Source organism: Simochromis diagramma, unplaced genomic scaffold (assembly GCF_900408965.1).
Source record: "Simochromis diagramma unplaced genomic scaffold, fSimDia1.1 OVJJ01000753.1, whole genome shotgun sequence".
In the NCBI taxonomy this organism is placed as follows: Eukaryota; Metazoa; Chordata; class Actinopteri; order Cichliformes; family Cichlidae; genus Simochromis; species Simochromis diagramma.
Genome location: NW_024387523.1, coordinates 6,998,033 through 7,012,920, shown reverse-complemented (window position 1 = coordinate 7,012,920; position 14,888 = coordinate 6,998,033). Strand labels below are relative to the sequence as shown.

Below are 14,888 nucleotides of genomic sequence, written 5' to 3'. Positions count from 1 at the left end.
GCAGTCGCCATGGCTTGGAGATAAAAGACCAGATTATTCTACTTGGCATCCATTAGATTGTCTGAATATCGTCCAGTTTAAATCTGACCCAGAACTACTTTCCTTGATCTTCCTTTCTTCCTTTCCACCTCGCACCCCTCTCTCTCTCTCTCCTTTGTTCTCTTTCCTCTCTTTGGTGCGGGATGAGAGAGGGATATGTGTGCCAGCCCAGAGAAGGAGCTTACAGACTGAGGTTTTTTGAAAATGAACGCCCTACTGTGGTTAACTTCCTGTGAGAGTAGCCGAGCCCCCTCACTCACTGAACTTCAAAGCTTGCATACTACACTTTGTAAAGATAATGTAAGCGGCACTGTTGTCTTGTGGCTCCCTCTGTGGATTTACCTTCGTGTTATACTTTGCCTATATTTTTGCAACGTGGTTATTTTATGTTCACTTTTACCTGCACGCTGCCTCAGATGTCTCATTTGTTGAAGATTTTCTTTACGTGAATACTAAGCTGATGTATGTTTGTGCACTCCCTGTTTTGCTCGAGTCTGTCTTCTGCTCTTTTAGTAACCAGACAGTTTGAGATTGGCAGGATAAGCACTTTGTTTTTTGGACATGGCCACGTGGGCAACTGGGAGCTGCCTGGCACCCTCTCTGAGGGTGTGTACTGTGGAGAATTCATCTTGATGAGAGCTCCTATTGTGTGTCACAGCTCCTCTGCTATCTCACTTTCTGTCAGGCTGCCTGTCTTTTTCCTCTAAGGCCAGCACCCTTTGTATAAGTGGCAGCATACAGTAAACAAAATAGAAATAGACCTTTTCTCACAGCTAATATTTTGAGTTGATTCGATGACAGAAAAACATGCCACACTGGGCTTTGATCGTCACGTCCTGCGGGCACCTCTGGTCCAAACTTGTCAAAAATTTCAAAAAATCTCATTTTCAGTTTGGGCAGATGGAGTAGCTCTCTAAATGGAAAAAGATGGAAAAAGAAATCCACCTGAAAAGAAATCGATTGTGGATGTTTATTGTCATTTTGACTACTCTGAGTATGTGTGATTGTAGATTGTGCTAGAGGAAGGCTGTGTCCTAGATCAGGGCTGAAGAGATTTCTTTTTTGCATTGTTGCAGATGTCCACTAGATGAAGGTACTTTGCAGATATTTAGCAGAATAGCAGAGGGGACTGTAGCATCTCCATGCAGATCCCTTTTCAGTACTGCCAAGGGCACATGAGCCTAAAATCTCGGCTGTGGATCAATGTGCTAGGATACCCTGGTCTAATGAATCACATTTTCCTTTACTTTATTTCAATAGCCAGGTGCGTGAGCAATTATTTACTTGGGTAGCATGATGCACTGCAGGAGAAAAGCAAGCCAACAGAGGCATTGCATTGTTCTGGGCAATATTGTACTGGGAAACCTTGGCTTCTGGCATTCATGTGGACACTGTTTTGACATTTAGCACTCAGCTGCACATTACACACATCCCTTCATGGCAGTGATGTTGCCTGTGGGTATTGGTCTCATTGAGCAAGATAATCTGCCCTGTCACGTTGGGAAAAATGTTTGGAAATAGTTTGAAAACCATCTCATGGTTTAAATTGATATGATCGAGCATCTGGAAGATGTGGTAGAAAAACAACCAAAACCCAGAGGCCTCCAGGGATCTGCTGCTGTGGTCTTGGTGTATTTTACCACAATGACACCATTGGAGGTTTTTCGTAGTGCTTCAGTGGGATGTGTTGGTGGCACAAGAGACCCAGAGAAAGGTGATGTTACAAACACCGTCTTTATGTACAGTTAAGTATATCTATGATATGGTTTGTATGCTCCATTATGCCCATTTATACATTTTGGACCTTTTGCTTCCAAGTAGAAAAGACCATTTTTTTCTGCTTTTCATGATTTGGTGACAGATAAGTAGTGAACCAAAGGGGAGGAGAGTGAAGCAAAAGAGCAGCAATCTCACAGAGAGAGAGCAGATGTGTACAATCAGGCCTTTAGTAGTGAAGTACAATTGGAGCCTCACCTTTGGAGAGATGGACCCTTGTTATCGCGGCATGTTGCGAGGTACGATCACACCGAGAGCTCAGCGGGATGGATCACTTTTCAAGACTGGCCGTGACTGGGAACTGGCATCGGTTTATGATACATCTGAAGGTTTTGGTGTGATTAGGAGAGGAGTTATTCTCGTTTTCTTTTTATGTTCGACTGTTTTTTGTCCACGCCATTCGTTCCAATTAAATGACCAGATTTTTGGACAGCACAGCAGCATGGATATTTGAGCCACTCAAAATCCCAATTGCATTAAACCAAACCGGAGTTATGAGCATAGGGAGTTTAATTGCTGGATTTGAGTGCAAGCCATATTGCTGACAGTGTGAGTTGCCACACCAATGCAAAGCCTAAAGCCCAAGGGCCAATAATAGCCAGAGAAATATTCCCTAGTGGTCCTTGGAAACATTCCAGTGTAATAAAAGAAAAGCGAAGATGCCTACTGGCCTCTGTTATATTTATTTTATGCAAAAAGTGTAGCTGGAGGAAAGCCACAGTTTAATATTCAACTGTGTCATCCATTCTTCAGTTTGATATTTAAACTTCCTCTGTGGATGTCTGGAAAGTAAAGAGCAGCTTAAACCGCACAGATTAATCAATGAAATGTATGCCTGTTCATATTTCCTCTGAATGAGCTGGCAGCAAACCCGTAAATCTTTGCAAGTGATTTAATCAGAGTTTGGAGCTGTGGAAATGGCGTTATTAGGGTGATCATTATGAGTTTTGTTTCCCTCGCTGCTGCAACTCAAACACGTATAGCCAGTGAGCCAGTAATAGCTAACAAAAAATGGCCTTTGCATAATCGAGCATTAAAAAAATGTCCTCTGGTGTCCCTGTCAGAAGTGTTTGCTGGATATCTGACTGTGTGAAGCCAAATTAAAAGTCAATTTTCTCTTCTATCATTATTTTATTTAATCATTTTTAGAGGCCTGAAGGGGTAAAACTATACATGACGATACATAAGAAACTAGCAGAAAGACAAATATGGCCAAACACATCTCGTTCTTCTTATTTTGGCTGCTCTCTTTACGTGTTGCCACAGTGGATCATCTGCCCCCCTCACTCTCTTCCATCACACGAACTCTCTGCATGTCCTCTTTCACTACATCCATGAATCTTTTTTGTGGTCTTCCTCTCTTAGTCCTGCCTGACAAATTGTTCCAAATTCAGCTTCCTTTGCCCAATATATCAACTGTCCCTCTGCATGTCAGCCTAACCTCTTTAAACCTGTCTACAAAACTGCTCAACCTCAGCTGTTCCTCTGATATACTCGTTTCTTAATCATGTCTATCCTGGTCACTCCCAAAGAAACTCTTGGCATTTTCATCTCGAGCGCCTCCAGCTCCACATCTCCACCCACTCCACCCTGCGTGGACTCTCTCCTCCTCCTCTAGTGTGTACTGTCCATTGCTTTGGATGGTTGACCCCAGGTCATTGAACTCATCCACCCACACTACTTCTGCTCTTTGCAGTTTCACTGTTACACCTGTCTCGCTCTCATTCACACACATGTACTCTGCCTTGCCTCTACTGGCTTTCATTCCTCTTCTCTCCAGCACATACCTCCACCTCATCTGTTCCCTGCTCTCACAACGGAAAACGGTGTCGTCCGTGAACGTCATACTCCGCTGACCAAACACGATTAACAAATAGACTTGTGTGTATCATAGAAGTAATTAATGAATAAATAAAAATGCAGAAATAAATAATGAAAAATAGTTAAGCGTTAAATGCATTTATCAGACACAGATACCAGCTATTTTCTGATTAAAGCTTCTGAAGTGTGAAGATTGGTTGTTTTTTCCCTTTTTTCACCTCAGTTTACATCTAAGCCGTTTGGACTCTGTCCCAAGGGATTGGGTGTAGGGATTTCTTAGGATTTACACATTCATTAAAGATTCATTAAATTATTCAGAGAAAAGGGAAGACGCCCTCATGTTAGTCATATTATATGTTGTATATTTAAGGTTGCCAGGCAACCCAGGTTGGTGTTTATGGTTTAGTTTCTCTAGGTCATACCTTACATTTAGTTTAGAGTAACTACTGCAGACATGCTCTTCTACAGTAATTGTATTTGCTTCTGTTACAATGTGGCTAATAGCTGACATTTCTGAATGGGTCCTGCCTGCTTCCTCCACTCACTTAATAAAACAGCAAGCCTGGAGTGCGGTTGGGGGAGATGTACTGACTACAGGATGGAATAGTGAGCAGAGAAGTCATCCTTTAACTTTACCTCGAGATTCATTTCTCAGCCTCTGTGTTGGGGCTCGCTGCTGGCTGCTGCTCTTTAGCTGATACTGCACTGTGGCTCTCCTGAGAAGGAAAAAGCAAAGAGAGCTAAGAAATTTTTGCTAAGAAGAGATCAATAAAATATCACTTCAAAGCAGAAATCTATAACTTTCTGCACGGTCAAATTACATCAGGAATAACTATGTATTTAATGTTCCACTCATGACGGTGTTAAACCCTGTTGTTGGCATGCAGTGTAAATGTCATGATCGGGCAACGTCAACACAAATGTATTAATTAGTGAAATGATTAAGTCAGTTGAAAGCTTTGACATTTCAGCGTTTGCAGAGTTACAGACTCGACAGTGTCCCCGAGCGGTTTCCAGCTTTTACTCTGAAAATCATCAAACTCTCGATATGTCAGAATCTTAGTTGTGTATATTTGTAGATTTTTAAAATGGACTGTTAAGCTTTCCGTAAAGTTAAACTAAAACAAGCAAACGTAAAGGCAAAAGTAGAAACATCAAATGAACTGGGAGGCGGTTACTATAGAAATGAGCAAATATGAAAAGGTAATATTTTTCTATCTCTCAGAGACCACTGTGGACAGAGGAAGTGGAGGAAACTAGTGGATGACTCCCAGTCGTCTAATAGTAATAGAAGTGAGCTGCATCGTATGCCACTTCCCATAAACTGGCTCAGCACTTGTTTCTCCCCTGGTCCTCCATTTTGGATCGAAACATTGTAAACGGGGCCGTTAATTGCAGCATTAACTCAATCAGTGACGACTCGCAGGAGATATTGTGTGTGGGTGTGTGTGTTCACGTCTCATGGTTGTCTGTGTCCATTGTGTGCATATGTGCATGTGCAAGTAATGAGTTTTGGTGCTGAGGTACGGAGAAAATCAGCAGAGTCTAGCTAGGCCCTGCCAGGGGACTTGATTGGAGGAGTGTTGTCGGTGCTAAACAGACGATTGGTGAATGCCGTTTAAGTCACGCCATTTTGTGCTTCGATAGTTTATCCTCCCGATGAGGCTGACGGTGATTACCTCGGAGAGATTGTGTTTTTTAAGGCAATCAGTGAGGATGTCGCGCTGACCTCATCTGACAAAAGTTTGCAACTTTGATCAAAATACAGTGCGTCTCTCAGAAACACAATACATGCACTGCAAGCTTCTATTATATATTATATTCCAAACCAAAACTCATAAAACATTGTGGACACCTGCATTGCACTATTAATTAGATATATACTTACTGGTCACTTTATTAGGTATAACAGTTCAACTGCTCACTGCAGCAACTCAGTGCATTTAAGGATGTGATCAAGATGATCTGCTGTAGCATCAGAATGAGGAGGAAAGTTGATTTAAGTGACTTTAAGCATATCATAATTTTTTGTGCCAGATGAGCTGGTCTGAGTATTTCAGGAACTGCTGATCTGCTGGGATTTTCCCACACAACCCTATCTAAGGTTTACAGAGAATGATCTGAAAAAGAGAAAATGTCCAGCGAGCAGCGGCTCTCTGGGAGAAAATACCTCCTTGTTGCCAGAGGTCATAGGAGAATGGTTAGAGTGCTTCGAGCCGATAGGAAGGCAATAGTAGCACAAATAACTACTCATTACAACCAAGGTATACAGGAATGGGTCTCTGGGTGCACAACATGTTGAACCTTGGAGCAGAATGGCTCCAGCGGTAGAAGACCACACCGGGTGCCACTCCTGCTAAAAACAGGAAGCTCAGGCTACAATTCACACAGGCGTATCAAATAAACAATAGAAGATTGAAAAACAACCTGGCCTGAGCCCGAGTCTAGATCTCTGCTGCCACATTTGGATCGTAGGCTCAGAATTTGGTGTAAGCAACATGAAAGGATGGCTCCATCCTGTATTGTGACACAGACTGGTTGTGGTGTAATTGTGTGGGGAATGTTTTCTTGGCACACTTTGGTCCTTTTAGTGCTAATTGAGCATCTTTTAAAGCCCACAGTGTACCTGAGTATTGCTGCTGACTGTGTGCATCCCCTTATTACCACAGTGTTCTCATCCTCTGTTGGCTGCTTTCAGCAGGATAACCTGACATGTCACAAAGCTCATATCATCTCAAACTAGTTTCTTGAACATGTCAGTGAGTTCACTGAATTCAAATGGCATTCACAGTCATCAGATCTCAATCCAGCAGAGCACCTTAGAGATGTGATCGAACAGGAGATTTGCATGTTGTATGCGCAGCTGAGTAATTAAGGCAGGTCTGAATGAAAAAGGTGCTAACGAGGTGTACCTAATAGAGTGTTGGGTGAGTGTAGATTACTTGCTGTGTAAAATGTTGGTAGTTTATGCAAAGCTCAGTACTTTAAATTAAAGCATAGTGAGACTACTGTCTTTGACAGAGGACGGCTCTGTTCATAATTGCTTTGTAGATGTTCAAGCACATAAATCATGGAGGAGTAGAGGATTCCCAAGATCAAAATAATTGTATCTAGGAAGAAAATCTGGCCACACAAAACAAGGCTATGGGAGATTTGCAGAATAATGAAAGAATTTTGCTTTAAAACCATTATTTGGTTTTCATGTAACATCAATATTATTGTATAAAACTGAGCCTGTAACAGATGTTGAACTGTGTATTTTCAAAGGATGATACTGGTGTTATTTATACTCAGCAGTACCTATCTGCAGTAATGCCTATGCAACCCACAAGTGCTTCATTCTACAATCAAACGCTATTACTGCCTTTTCCACTGCAGGGTTGGACTGCATTTGTGAAAAGCAACAACTTGTCTCTTCCAGCTGTTTTTAATGGATTTTTGAAAACAGTAGAGCCTCCGGCAGTAATGTAAGGCGAACCTGTGGCAGAACAAACACTACCAACTTCTGTGAATGTGGAGAATACCGTAGTGGGTTTAGACATTTCATATCCATTCATGTCAGTCGACAAATAAAAATAAACAAATACAAATGCACCAGGATTATTTTTCCTTGAAAGCCAGCGGCGTCTGTGCTTCTGCTTTCTCTTTGATGTAATCTGGCAAAAATTATTACACAGAAAAAAAAAAGTGACTGAGCTCTTGGATCCGTTCTAGTTTCGAGCTTGGGAAAGCAAAACAAAAATAAATGTCACCACTCGTGTAGAAAGCAAGGGAAATAAAATTTTACAAGTGTTGGACAAGTTATTTGAAAACTGGAAAAATTAATAGTTACTCAGCAGCAAAGGTCACTGTATTTTTCTTAATCTGTTATAGATACACAGACAGACAGATGCAAAGGAGTAGGAAGAAGCCCACTATTTAATAAATAGTCATCACCTTTTGTCTTTGCGTCATTGTTTAAAACCTTCTTTACTGTTTACTACACTTACACACACACGCACACACACACACAGTAGCACACCAACAGATATCCATATACACACATAGATGGGTCACAGCACCTGATCAAAGCCCTTCTTCCTTCCTGTACCTCTGAAAAACCGTATATTTTTAAACTGGGTCAGGCTTGGACATTCCTTCAGCTCATCATTCAGTTTGTTCCACAGTTTTGCTCCACATAGAGAGATGCAAAAACTGGATCAATGAATTTTAATGTTTTTGATTTTAAGAATAGTGAATTCGTATGATCTCTGTAATCAGTATTATGGATTATCCTTAGAGGCCTTTTTTGCTATATAGATAAAAATGGTTGGGAAACAGTGAAACCAGTGAATGAAGAGAATGTGGAGTTTTTTGTGGTCCACAATTGGTTTTATTTACTAAATATGAAAATCCTTCTTGAAACTTTATTGTCTCTAAGTTTTATATAAGAGTTCATAATAATATGACCTTCCATGGAGTCACCACAGTGGATGGATCCGCATGTTTTATCTGACACAGATTTAACATCGATGCACTTTCTTGAAGTAACTCTTCCATTTATCTAGACTTGAGAACCACACCAGGAGTACATTAGCTTGTGGCTCCCTGAGGCTATTTCTTTCTTTTTTGTTTTATGTGTGTGTGTGTGCGTGTGTGTGTGTCCGTGTAGGCACATGTCAGCTATTTTAAAATTATTTTTTAATGCTAACTAAATATCATGTTGTTCAGTTTAACTCAGTGTAAAATGTCAGACTTCAGATGCAGCTTATTCAGCAGCTTATTCTGATGTCAGAAATGGAGAAAATCCTTAATACAGTCATTTCGAGATGACAGCACCAGTTATCTGCGGTTCATTCTTTTTGTTTGAGAGAGTCCCCATATCATTAGAAAGCCGAACTGAAGGGTTACATCAAAGCTCAGTATTAAATGAATGAGGAATATCTTAAATTGAGAATCGTGTAAATCCAAAACTGCAACTGGAAAAAAGCAGAAAACGTCCCCTTTAACAAGCGGCACAAAATCTGGATGGATTAACTGACTGTCCAGCAGTTAGCCTAGCCTCAGTGACCACACACAGCTCTCCAGAAGTCCCAACCTCCTGCTCACAGTTCTTACACTCTCCAAATTGGAACAAAGCTGAGCGCCTCCTGAATGGACACGTACCTTGTTAACAAGCCAGTGCAGGAGGTGCACTTTCTCTTTTTTGGTAAAGGCTAGCCGCCTTCCACTTTTGACAAGCCCCCTCATCAATTTACCACAGCCTTCCCACAGACAGGAAAAAACTTCCAATAAGGCTGTGAGCAAGCCTACAATATGTCAAAGTAACAGTGTTACTGAAAATTTAATGTGTAATTAGTGTAACTTTATACAGGCAAAGAAATTGCACTACTGTAATTAGTAATCCCTTACTGCCCCGAGCTGCTGATATATGATTGTTTAGGATTTCTTTTACATTTTACTGCAGCAGTCGTGGATTTCCTGTGGCTGTACTAAATGCACCGTTTCTGTGCACTGTATGTTTGTAAGTGTCTCACGCTGTAGCGCTACCTCACCATTGTTATTTATTACTGGCAGTATTCTCCTAAGGCTCTTTTTAGCACAGACGTGAAAGGTGCAATGGTGCTATCTTCATCTCATTCTTCCTCTCTTTTAACCCCCCCCCCGCATTCCTCTCTCACTCTCTCGATCTCTCCCCTGCTATTTTCCTCCCCTGGCAGTCTTCACCAGCTTGTGCTGCTTATACTAACTAGCTGTGCACTCCCACTCATAGGAAAATGGTGATGAGACAGCAAAACCACCGCAGACACAATGCACAGTGGAAAGGGAGGAAACGACTTGGATAAAGGGTGCAGGGAAGGAGAGACAACAGGCGAATGAGATCCATCAGTCTTTTTTATGCACTTTTACCACATATATGTCCATCCCCAGAGGGTGCTGTGTCTCTGTCTAGGCCACTGCCTCCATCTCTGTGCTTTACTCTTTGTTGTTGTCATCATTCGAAGCATTTCCCCCCCCCTCACCCTTCCTCTTCCTCCCCCTACCTTAAGTTATTAAATCTGTTCTCACCCCCTCTTTCCGCTTCTCTTTTCCTCTCCTCCCTCCATTCCTCTCTGGCCTGCAACCTTTTTGTCTTGTGCCACTAAATGGACTGCTTATATAACAGCATACACCTAGAGGGACTCCCCGCCTCCTCTCACCCATCAGCAAGCCTGGTCTTCTCACTTCACCCTTTTAGTCTCCTTTCCTCCTTGTTTTCTCCTCTGCCCCACCTTACCTTCTGTTTTTCCCACCGTGTCATTTTCCCCTCCCCTTCTTCCTCTCTTCTTCTCAAGCTTCCTCATTTGCTGGCCAGTTTTGGAACAAACAGTCCTCCTGCTGTGTAGCTAGGGTAGGTGCTAACCAAAACAATAAGGAGGAAAAGAATGGGGCCGCATCTTCATGCAAGTGCTGAAATGAGTCATCGAAAAGCGGAAAGCAGATCTGCCGCTATTTGGATAAAGTTATTAAAGTAATACATCAGGAAAAACGCTCAAAGCAAAAACTTTATGAAATAGTAATGGTCATTTTTCGCTGCCGTTTTACAGGCTGAATAATCATTGGATTCTTCTAAACATTATTAATGATGAAAGTTATCCTTGCATTTAAATTTGTCCCCAGCTTTTACATTCAAGCTACATGGAAAGGGACAATAAGACATTGCTGTACATTTAAGAAGACTCTTGAGCCGTTTTGCATATTTTCAAAAATGTATCTCTCCAACCTGCAAATGCTCAAGAACAAATGCTTTTGCAGACTAGTTTGCTGCATTTGCTGCACTGTCTCAGCAGTATCCAGTGGCCTTTCATCCATGAATATGATAGAGCACTCAAGCACAGATGCTCTCTCGCTGGATCTTCTTCCCTCCTTGCATTCAAGTCTTCTCACACACTTATTTTTCAGTGACGGTGAGTCCGCCTGACTTAACTTGCATCCAGGATTCTCCTGAATGCATATTTTTTATTCAGCACACCCTCTATCTTGCACTTTCATCTCATGTCTCCCTCAAATTCTCTCTATCCTACGCCCATTGTACCTCTTTATCTCTCTCTACCCCTCCATTCTCCTCACCATCTCAACCTTCCTCCCTTCCTCCACCACACAAACCCCCTCTCTAAATATAGTCCCTTTGAAGCATAGCTGTGTTGTCTCTTCCCGCAACACTGCAAGACAAAAGTCTGTCATCTCACATCTAAGCAGTGGGGATAGAAAGCACAGATAAGATTGATGGCCCAAAAAGAACACTGGTTAAGAGAATTGATATTCATCTGCCTCAGCATGTGTGTATACATGAAGAAAAGGGGAGAAAACGGAGGGGAAAATATTATCAGAGTGGGCGAGAGGATCCAGAAAAAGTGATCCGCACAGTAAGAAAGCGATAGAGAAGGGTCTGACATTTCTGATCTTCATTTTGGGATTGAATGAAAAATATCTCTGGGTGCCTGACCCAGTAACGCATGCACGTGTGCATGTTAGTGTGATCCTCTCAGCAGCAGTGTGTGCATGTGTTGGCATAATGTATGCACAGTGAGGAGTGGTTATGAGAGTGTTAAAGTGTGCGTTCTTTTGTGAAGCAGATAATGTGTAAGAAAGAGAAGCCAACCAACAGGAAACAAATAATAATGGTGCAGAGAATAAGAAGGGTGATCTTTGCCCATATAATACAGCACAATACCACCACCTAATGGTTAGTATGAGTCATTGCGGGCACTTGGCGTGGGTTACACATCGCTGCAACTTAGGACAATTCCCATCTCATCAGCTCACCTGCAGGAGCCCTTCTAATGACTTCTACTTTGTCTAATTACAGATTGTGTAATTTACATAATAAGTATACTTAGCATTACAAACAGTGTTGGTAACAGCATGGTGGCAGTGTGGGACATTATTACATCACTCTTTAGGTTGTTCAGTTCAGTTCCTCTGTTTTAAATCGACTGAAGGGTTACTGTACAAGACACACACACACACACACATATATTTATATATATTCTTAACCTCAGAGTGGATTTCATTTATGCTAAAAGGGGACATTGTTCCATCATGTGTACTGTGTAGACCGAGTCCCCTGCAGCCAGAGCATACATCGCCGCTGACAGAATCTCCTTCCACCTCATTGACCTGGCCCGAAGCTGGCTCTGGGGAAAAGACAGGAGTACAGATTATGATTCTCAGCACGATTCCCTGGAATTGCCACCGGGCATTTGGTGGGAAAATGTGTGTTTTTATATGCAGAGGGAGGAGAAAGATGTAATAGTTCAAGGTGTGAAGAAAACGCTGAGGGGATTAACTCTCTTTAAGCCCTCATTGCATTACATTTGTGTTAACTATACTGTTGAAATTGTTAACCAGCTGCTCAGTTAGTTATGAAGCAGAAATTAACTGACAGCTTATTGGTTATTAGTCCGGTAAAATCTTTGCTGCTTTGTTTTGCATCGTTGCATTTCCAGAGTGTTGATCATAAAAACTTTTTTTCATCTCGTGGTGGTATTTTTCACTGCAATTAGGTTTTATTTACTGAACAGCTACTTGACATTTCTGGGGAATATGTTCATTTGCTTTCTGGCTGAATATTAAATGAGAAAATTGATACCAGTGTAATAGACTTCATCTACAAGCTCTGCGAAAGCTCACTTATCCAAAAACGAGTTTTTCTTTTCCAGGGAAATATGTGCAGGCTGCTTTTTGGCTAAAAAGAAAATGTTACCTAGACTGTGATTTGTGAATGTTGAGCTATTCCTTTAACAGATAGTGAAAGAGGTTTAGAGAGGTTCCATAGTCACTTACCCACATTTCTTTCTGCCTTTTTGGAATGCATTCATCTTATTTCTCTCTTTGTTTTTATGTCAGCCTCCGAAGGGAGGGATACACGGTGCAAGTCAGTGTCAACGACTACCTGGACATCTACTGCCCGCACTACAACACCAGTCAGCGTGGGACGCTAGAGCGTGTCGTAGCAGAGCAGTACATCCTCTACATGGTCGACTACCACGGCTATCGCACCTGCAACACCCAGAAGGGCTCCAAGCGTTGGGAGTGCAACCGGCCCCATGCGCCCCATGCGCCCATCAAATTCTCAGAGAAGTTCCAGCGTTACAGCGCCTTCTCCCTGGGCTACGAGTTCAACGTGGGCAAGGAGTACTACTACATCTGTGAGTCAGACCTGCGAACACCTGCACGAAAGACTGAGGGTGCTGCGCATTCACTGTTTTGATCTAAGATTATAATGAGGAGCTTTTCCTCAGCTGCTGCCACGCACATGTACTGATGGTACGTGGGTGTTGCTAATAGATTCTAAGTTCAGCTGAGGACGGGCTGTTGCTCAGTTGCAGCTCTGCCGTTTACACAGCCGGCTGCTGGGGATCGTGCGGCCTGCAGAGGGCACAAGTTTGACATGTGTTGTGTGTGTTTGCTCTCTGTTTTAGCCACGCCCACGCACCACCACCACGGTCACAGCTGCCTGAGACTGAGAGTATTCGTCTGCTGCTCCACTGGTGAGACCAGAAAAATCTGCCTTAGTCTTAGTATACGTCTCCTCCGCTCATTTTATACCATTTCCTCTCTTTCTGTGTCACTTCATTTGCCCTCACCTCCTATCTGTTTGTATCTCACAAACACAGAGAGAAACTGAGACAAAGACACACACATACACACACACACACACACAGAAAAACTAAGATCTGACAGTCCTGTCTCAGAGAGAGGCTTTTCTGCCTCGTGCTGTCTTGGCAGGGTTTTGATGATGGCGTATTTTACCTCGAAGCAGTGCTTTGAGACGGATGGCTTAATGTTATTGTCTGTCTCTGTGCTATTACAGTAATGTGCTGTCTCTCTCTGCAAGTGACACGCACAAAAGATGTAAAAGAGAAAAAAATAGATTGAATTGCATGATCCAGCTCTCTGCCCTCCTCTTCCTCTGTCACTCCCCATACCTCTCTCCCGCAGCTCTCTTGACCACCCCCTCCTTCTCCTTCTCTGACTATCTCTTCTTTCTCTGTCTTGCTCTCCGAAGCCTGCCGCACGGTGTAGTGTGTGTGTTATTTTTACCCTGGTAGCCTGCTCTCTTCCCTGCAGGCCTTTGATCAGGCAGCCCAGCGCTGAAAGCCTCCCCCTTTCCTCTAACCTTGTCAGCACTAATACATCCCACACTCAGGCCAGTGTCAGCCCCTGTGTACACATCACCTTAACACCAACCCCCCACCCCCCATCCCACTGTCACTGCTAATCTATTGATGCGTCTACCACGCCTCTGTTTGCTTCTGTGTGTGTGTGTGTGTGTGTGTTTGGGTGCATCTGTGTGCGTAGGAGTGTGTAGGAGTTTGAGCACATGCGTCTACACATGGGAGAATGTCAACTGTAAACTGTTTCTTATGGCTGTGATGTGCATGCATGAGCGCATTTAGCCAGTTTACCAGCTCCAACCTTTGCTTAACAAGGTCATTTAACAGCTTGCTATCAAAAAACATTTCTGGTTTCAGCTGCCTTCTTTTCATTCTGTGTGTGTGTGTGTGTGTGTGTGTCCCACCTTAAATCCTCCAAGTATTTAAGATAAGAAAGAAATGTGAATATTCATGACACATGCTTTACATCCTTGATGAGCTGCAAATTGCTACCAGCCTCTGTGCGCGTCCTCCGTTGATGCTGTTCCATCCACCTAACTCTGTATCGCAGTCACAGGCTTACACAGACAAACATATTAGCTAAAGAAAAGAGGCAGAAATACACAAAGATGAAGAGACACAACCCAAACATCATTCATTCATGGTTAATTTGCCTGCGCAGACTGAGTTTAATTCCATGTCTGCACGAACACTGAATGTGATAATGAATTCTGTTCCAAATGCTTTTAATGTTTTAATTTTCACATGGGGATTCAAAGTCCGCGATTTCTTCATGCTTTTTCAGTGGCAGGGGTACACGGACTCCTTCATCTTCTTCTGTAACTGTGCAGAATTTAATGGTGCCTAAAATTCACTCCCCCCCTTGTTTCGCAGTGCTGTCGTTTTAATGGAGTGTCTTCTCTCCTTGTCTGTGTCTCACTCTCTCTGCCTCTGTCTCTCTGCGTTTCATTCCTTCCTCTCCTTTCGTTCCTTCTCTCTGTCTATGTGTGGCTGTGATGTGTTTCTCAGTCTCCCAGGCAGACGAGGACTCCATTCAGACTCCCGATTACACAGTCAGGCCAAACATCAAAATACACAACATTGGTGAGTGACTTTAAGTTGCCAAAAGTGAAC

General features: G+C 42.6%; 1 protein-coding gene across 2 annotated transcripts in view; it reads left to right on the top strand.

Moving 5' to 3' along the window:
* The window catches only part of efna3a (ephrin-A3a), a 74,413-nt gene that overhangs the window by 45,819 nt on the left and 13,706 nt on the right, over window positions 1-14,888 (top strand). Inside the window, exons 2-4 of one of the 2 annotated variants that reach the window (XM_040020756.1) lie at window positions 12,505-12,806; window positions 13,080-13,148; window positions 14,784-14,858. In XM_040020756.1, the coding sequence (XP_039876690.1) occupies window positions 12,505-12,806; window positions 13,080-13,148; window positions 14,784-14,858 (446 nt within the window). The remainder of the gene's footprint in view (window positions 1-12,504; window positions 12,807-13,079; window positions 13,149-14,783; window positions 14,859-14,888) is intronic. The other variant, XM_040020757.1, reaches the window with a different exon arrangement.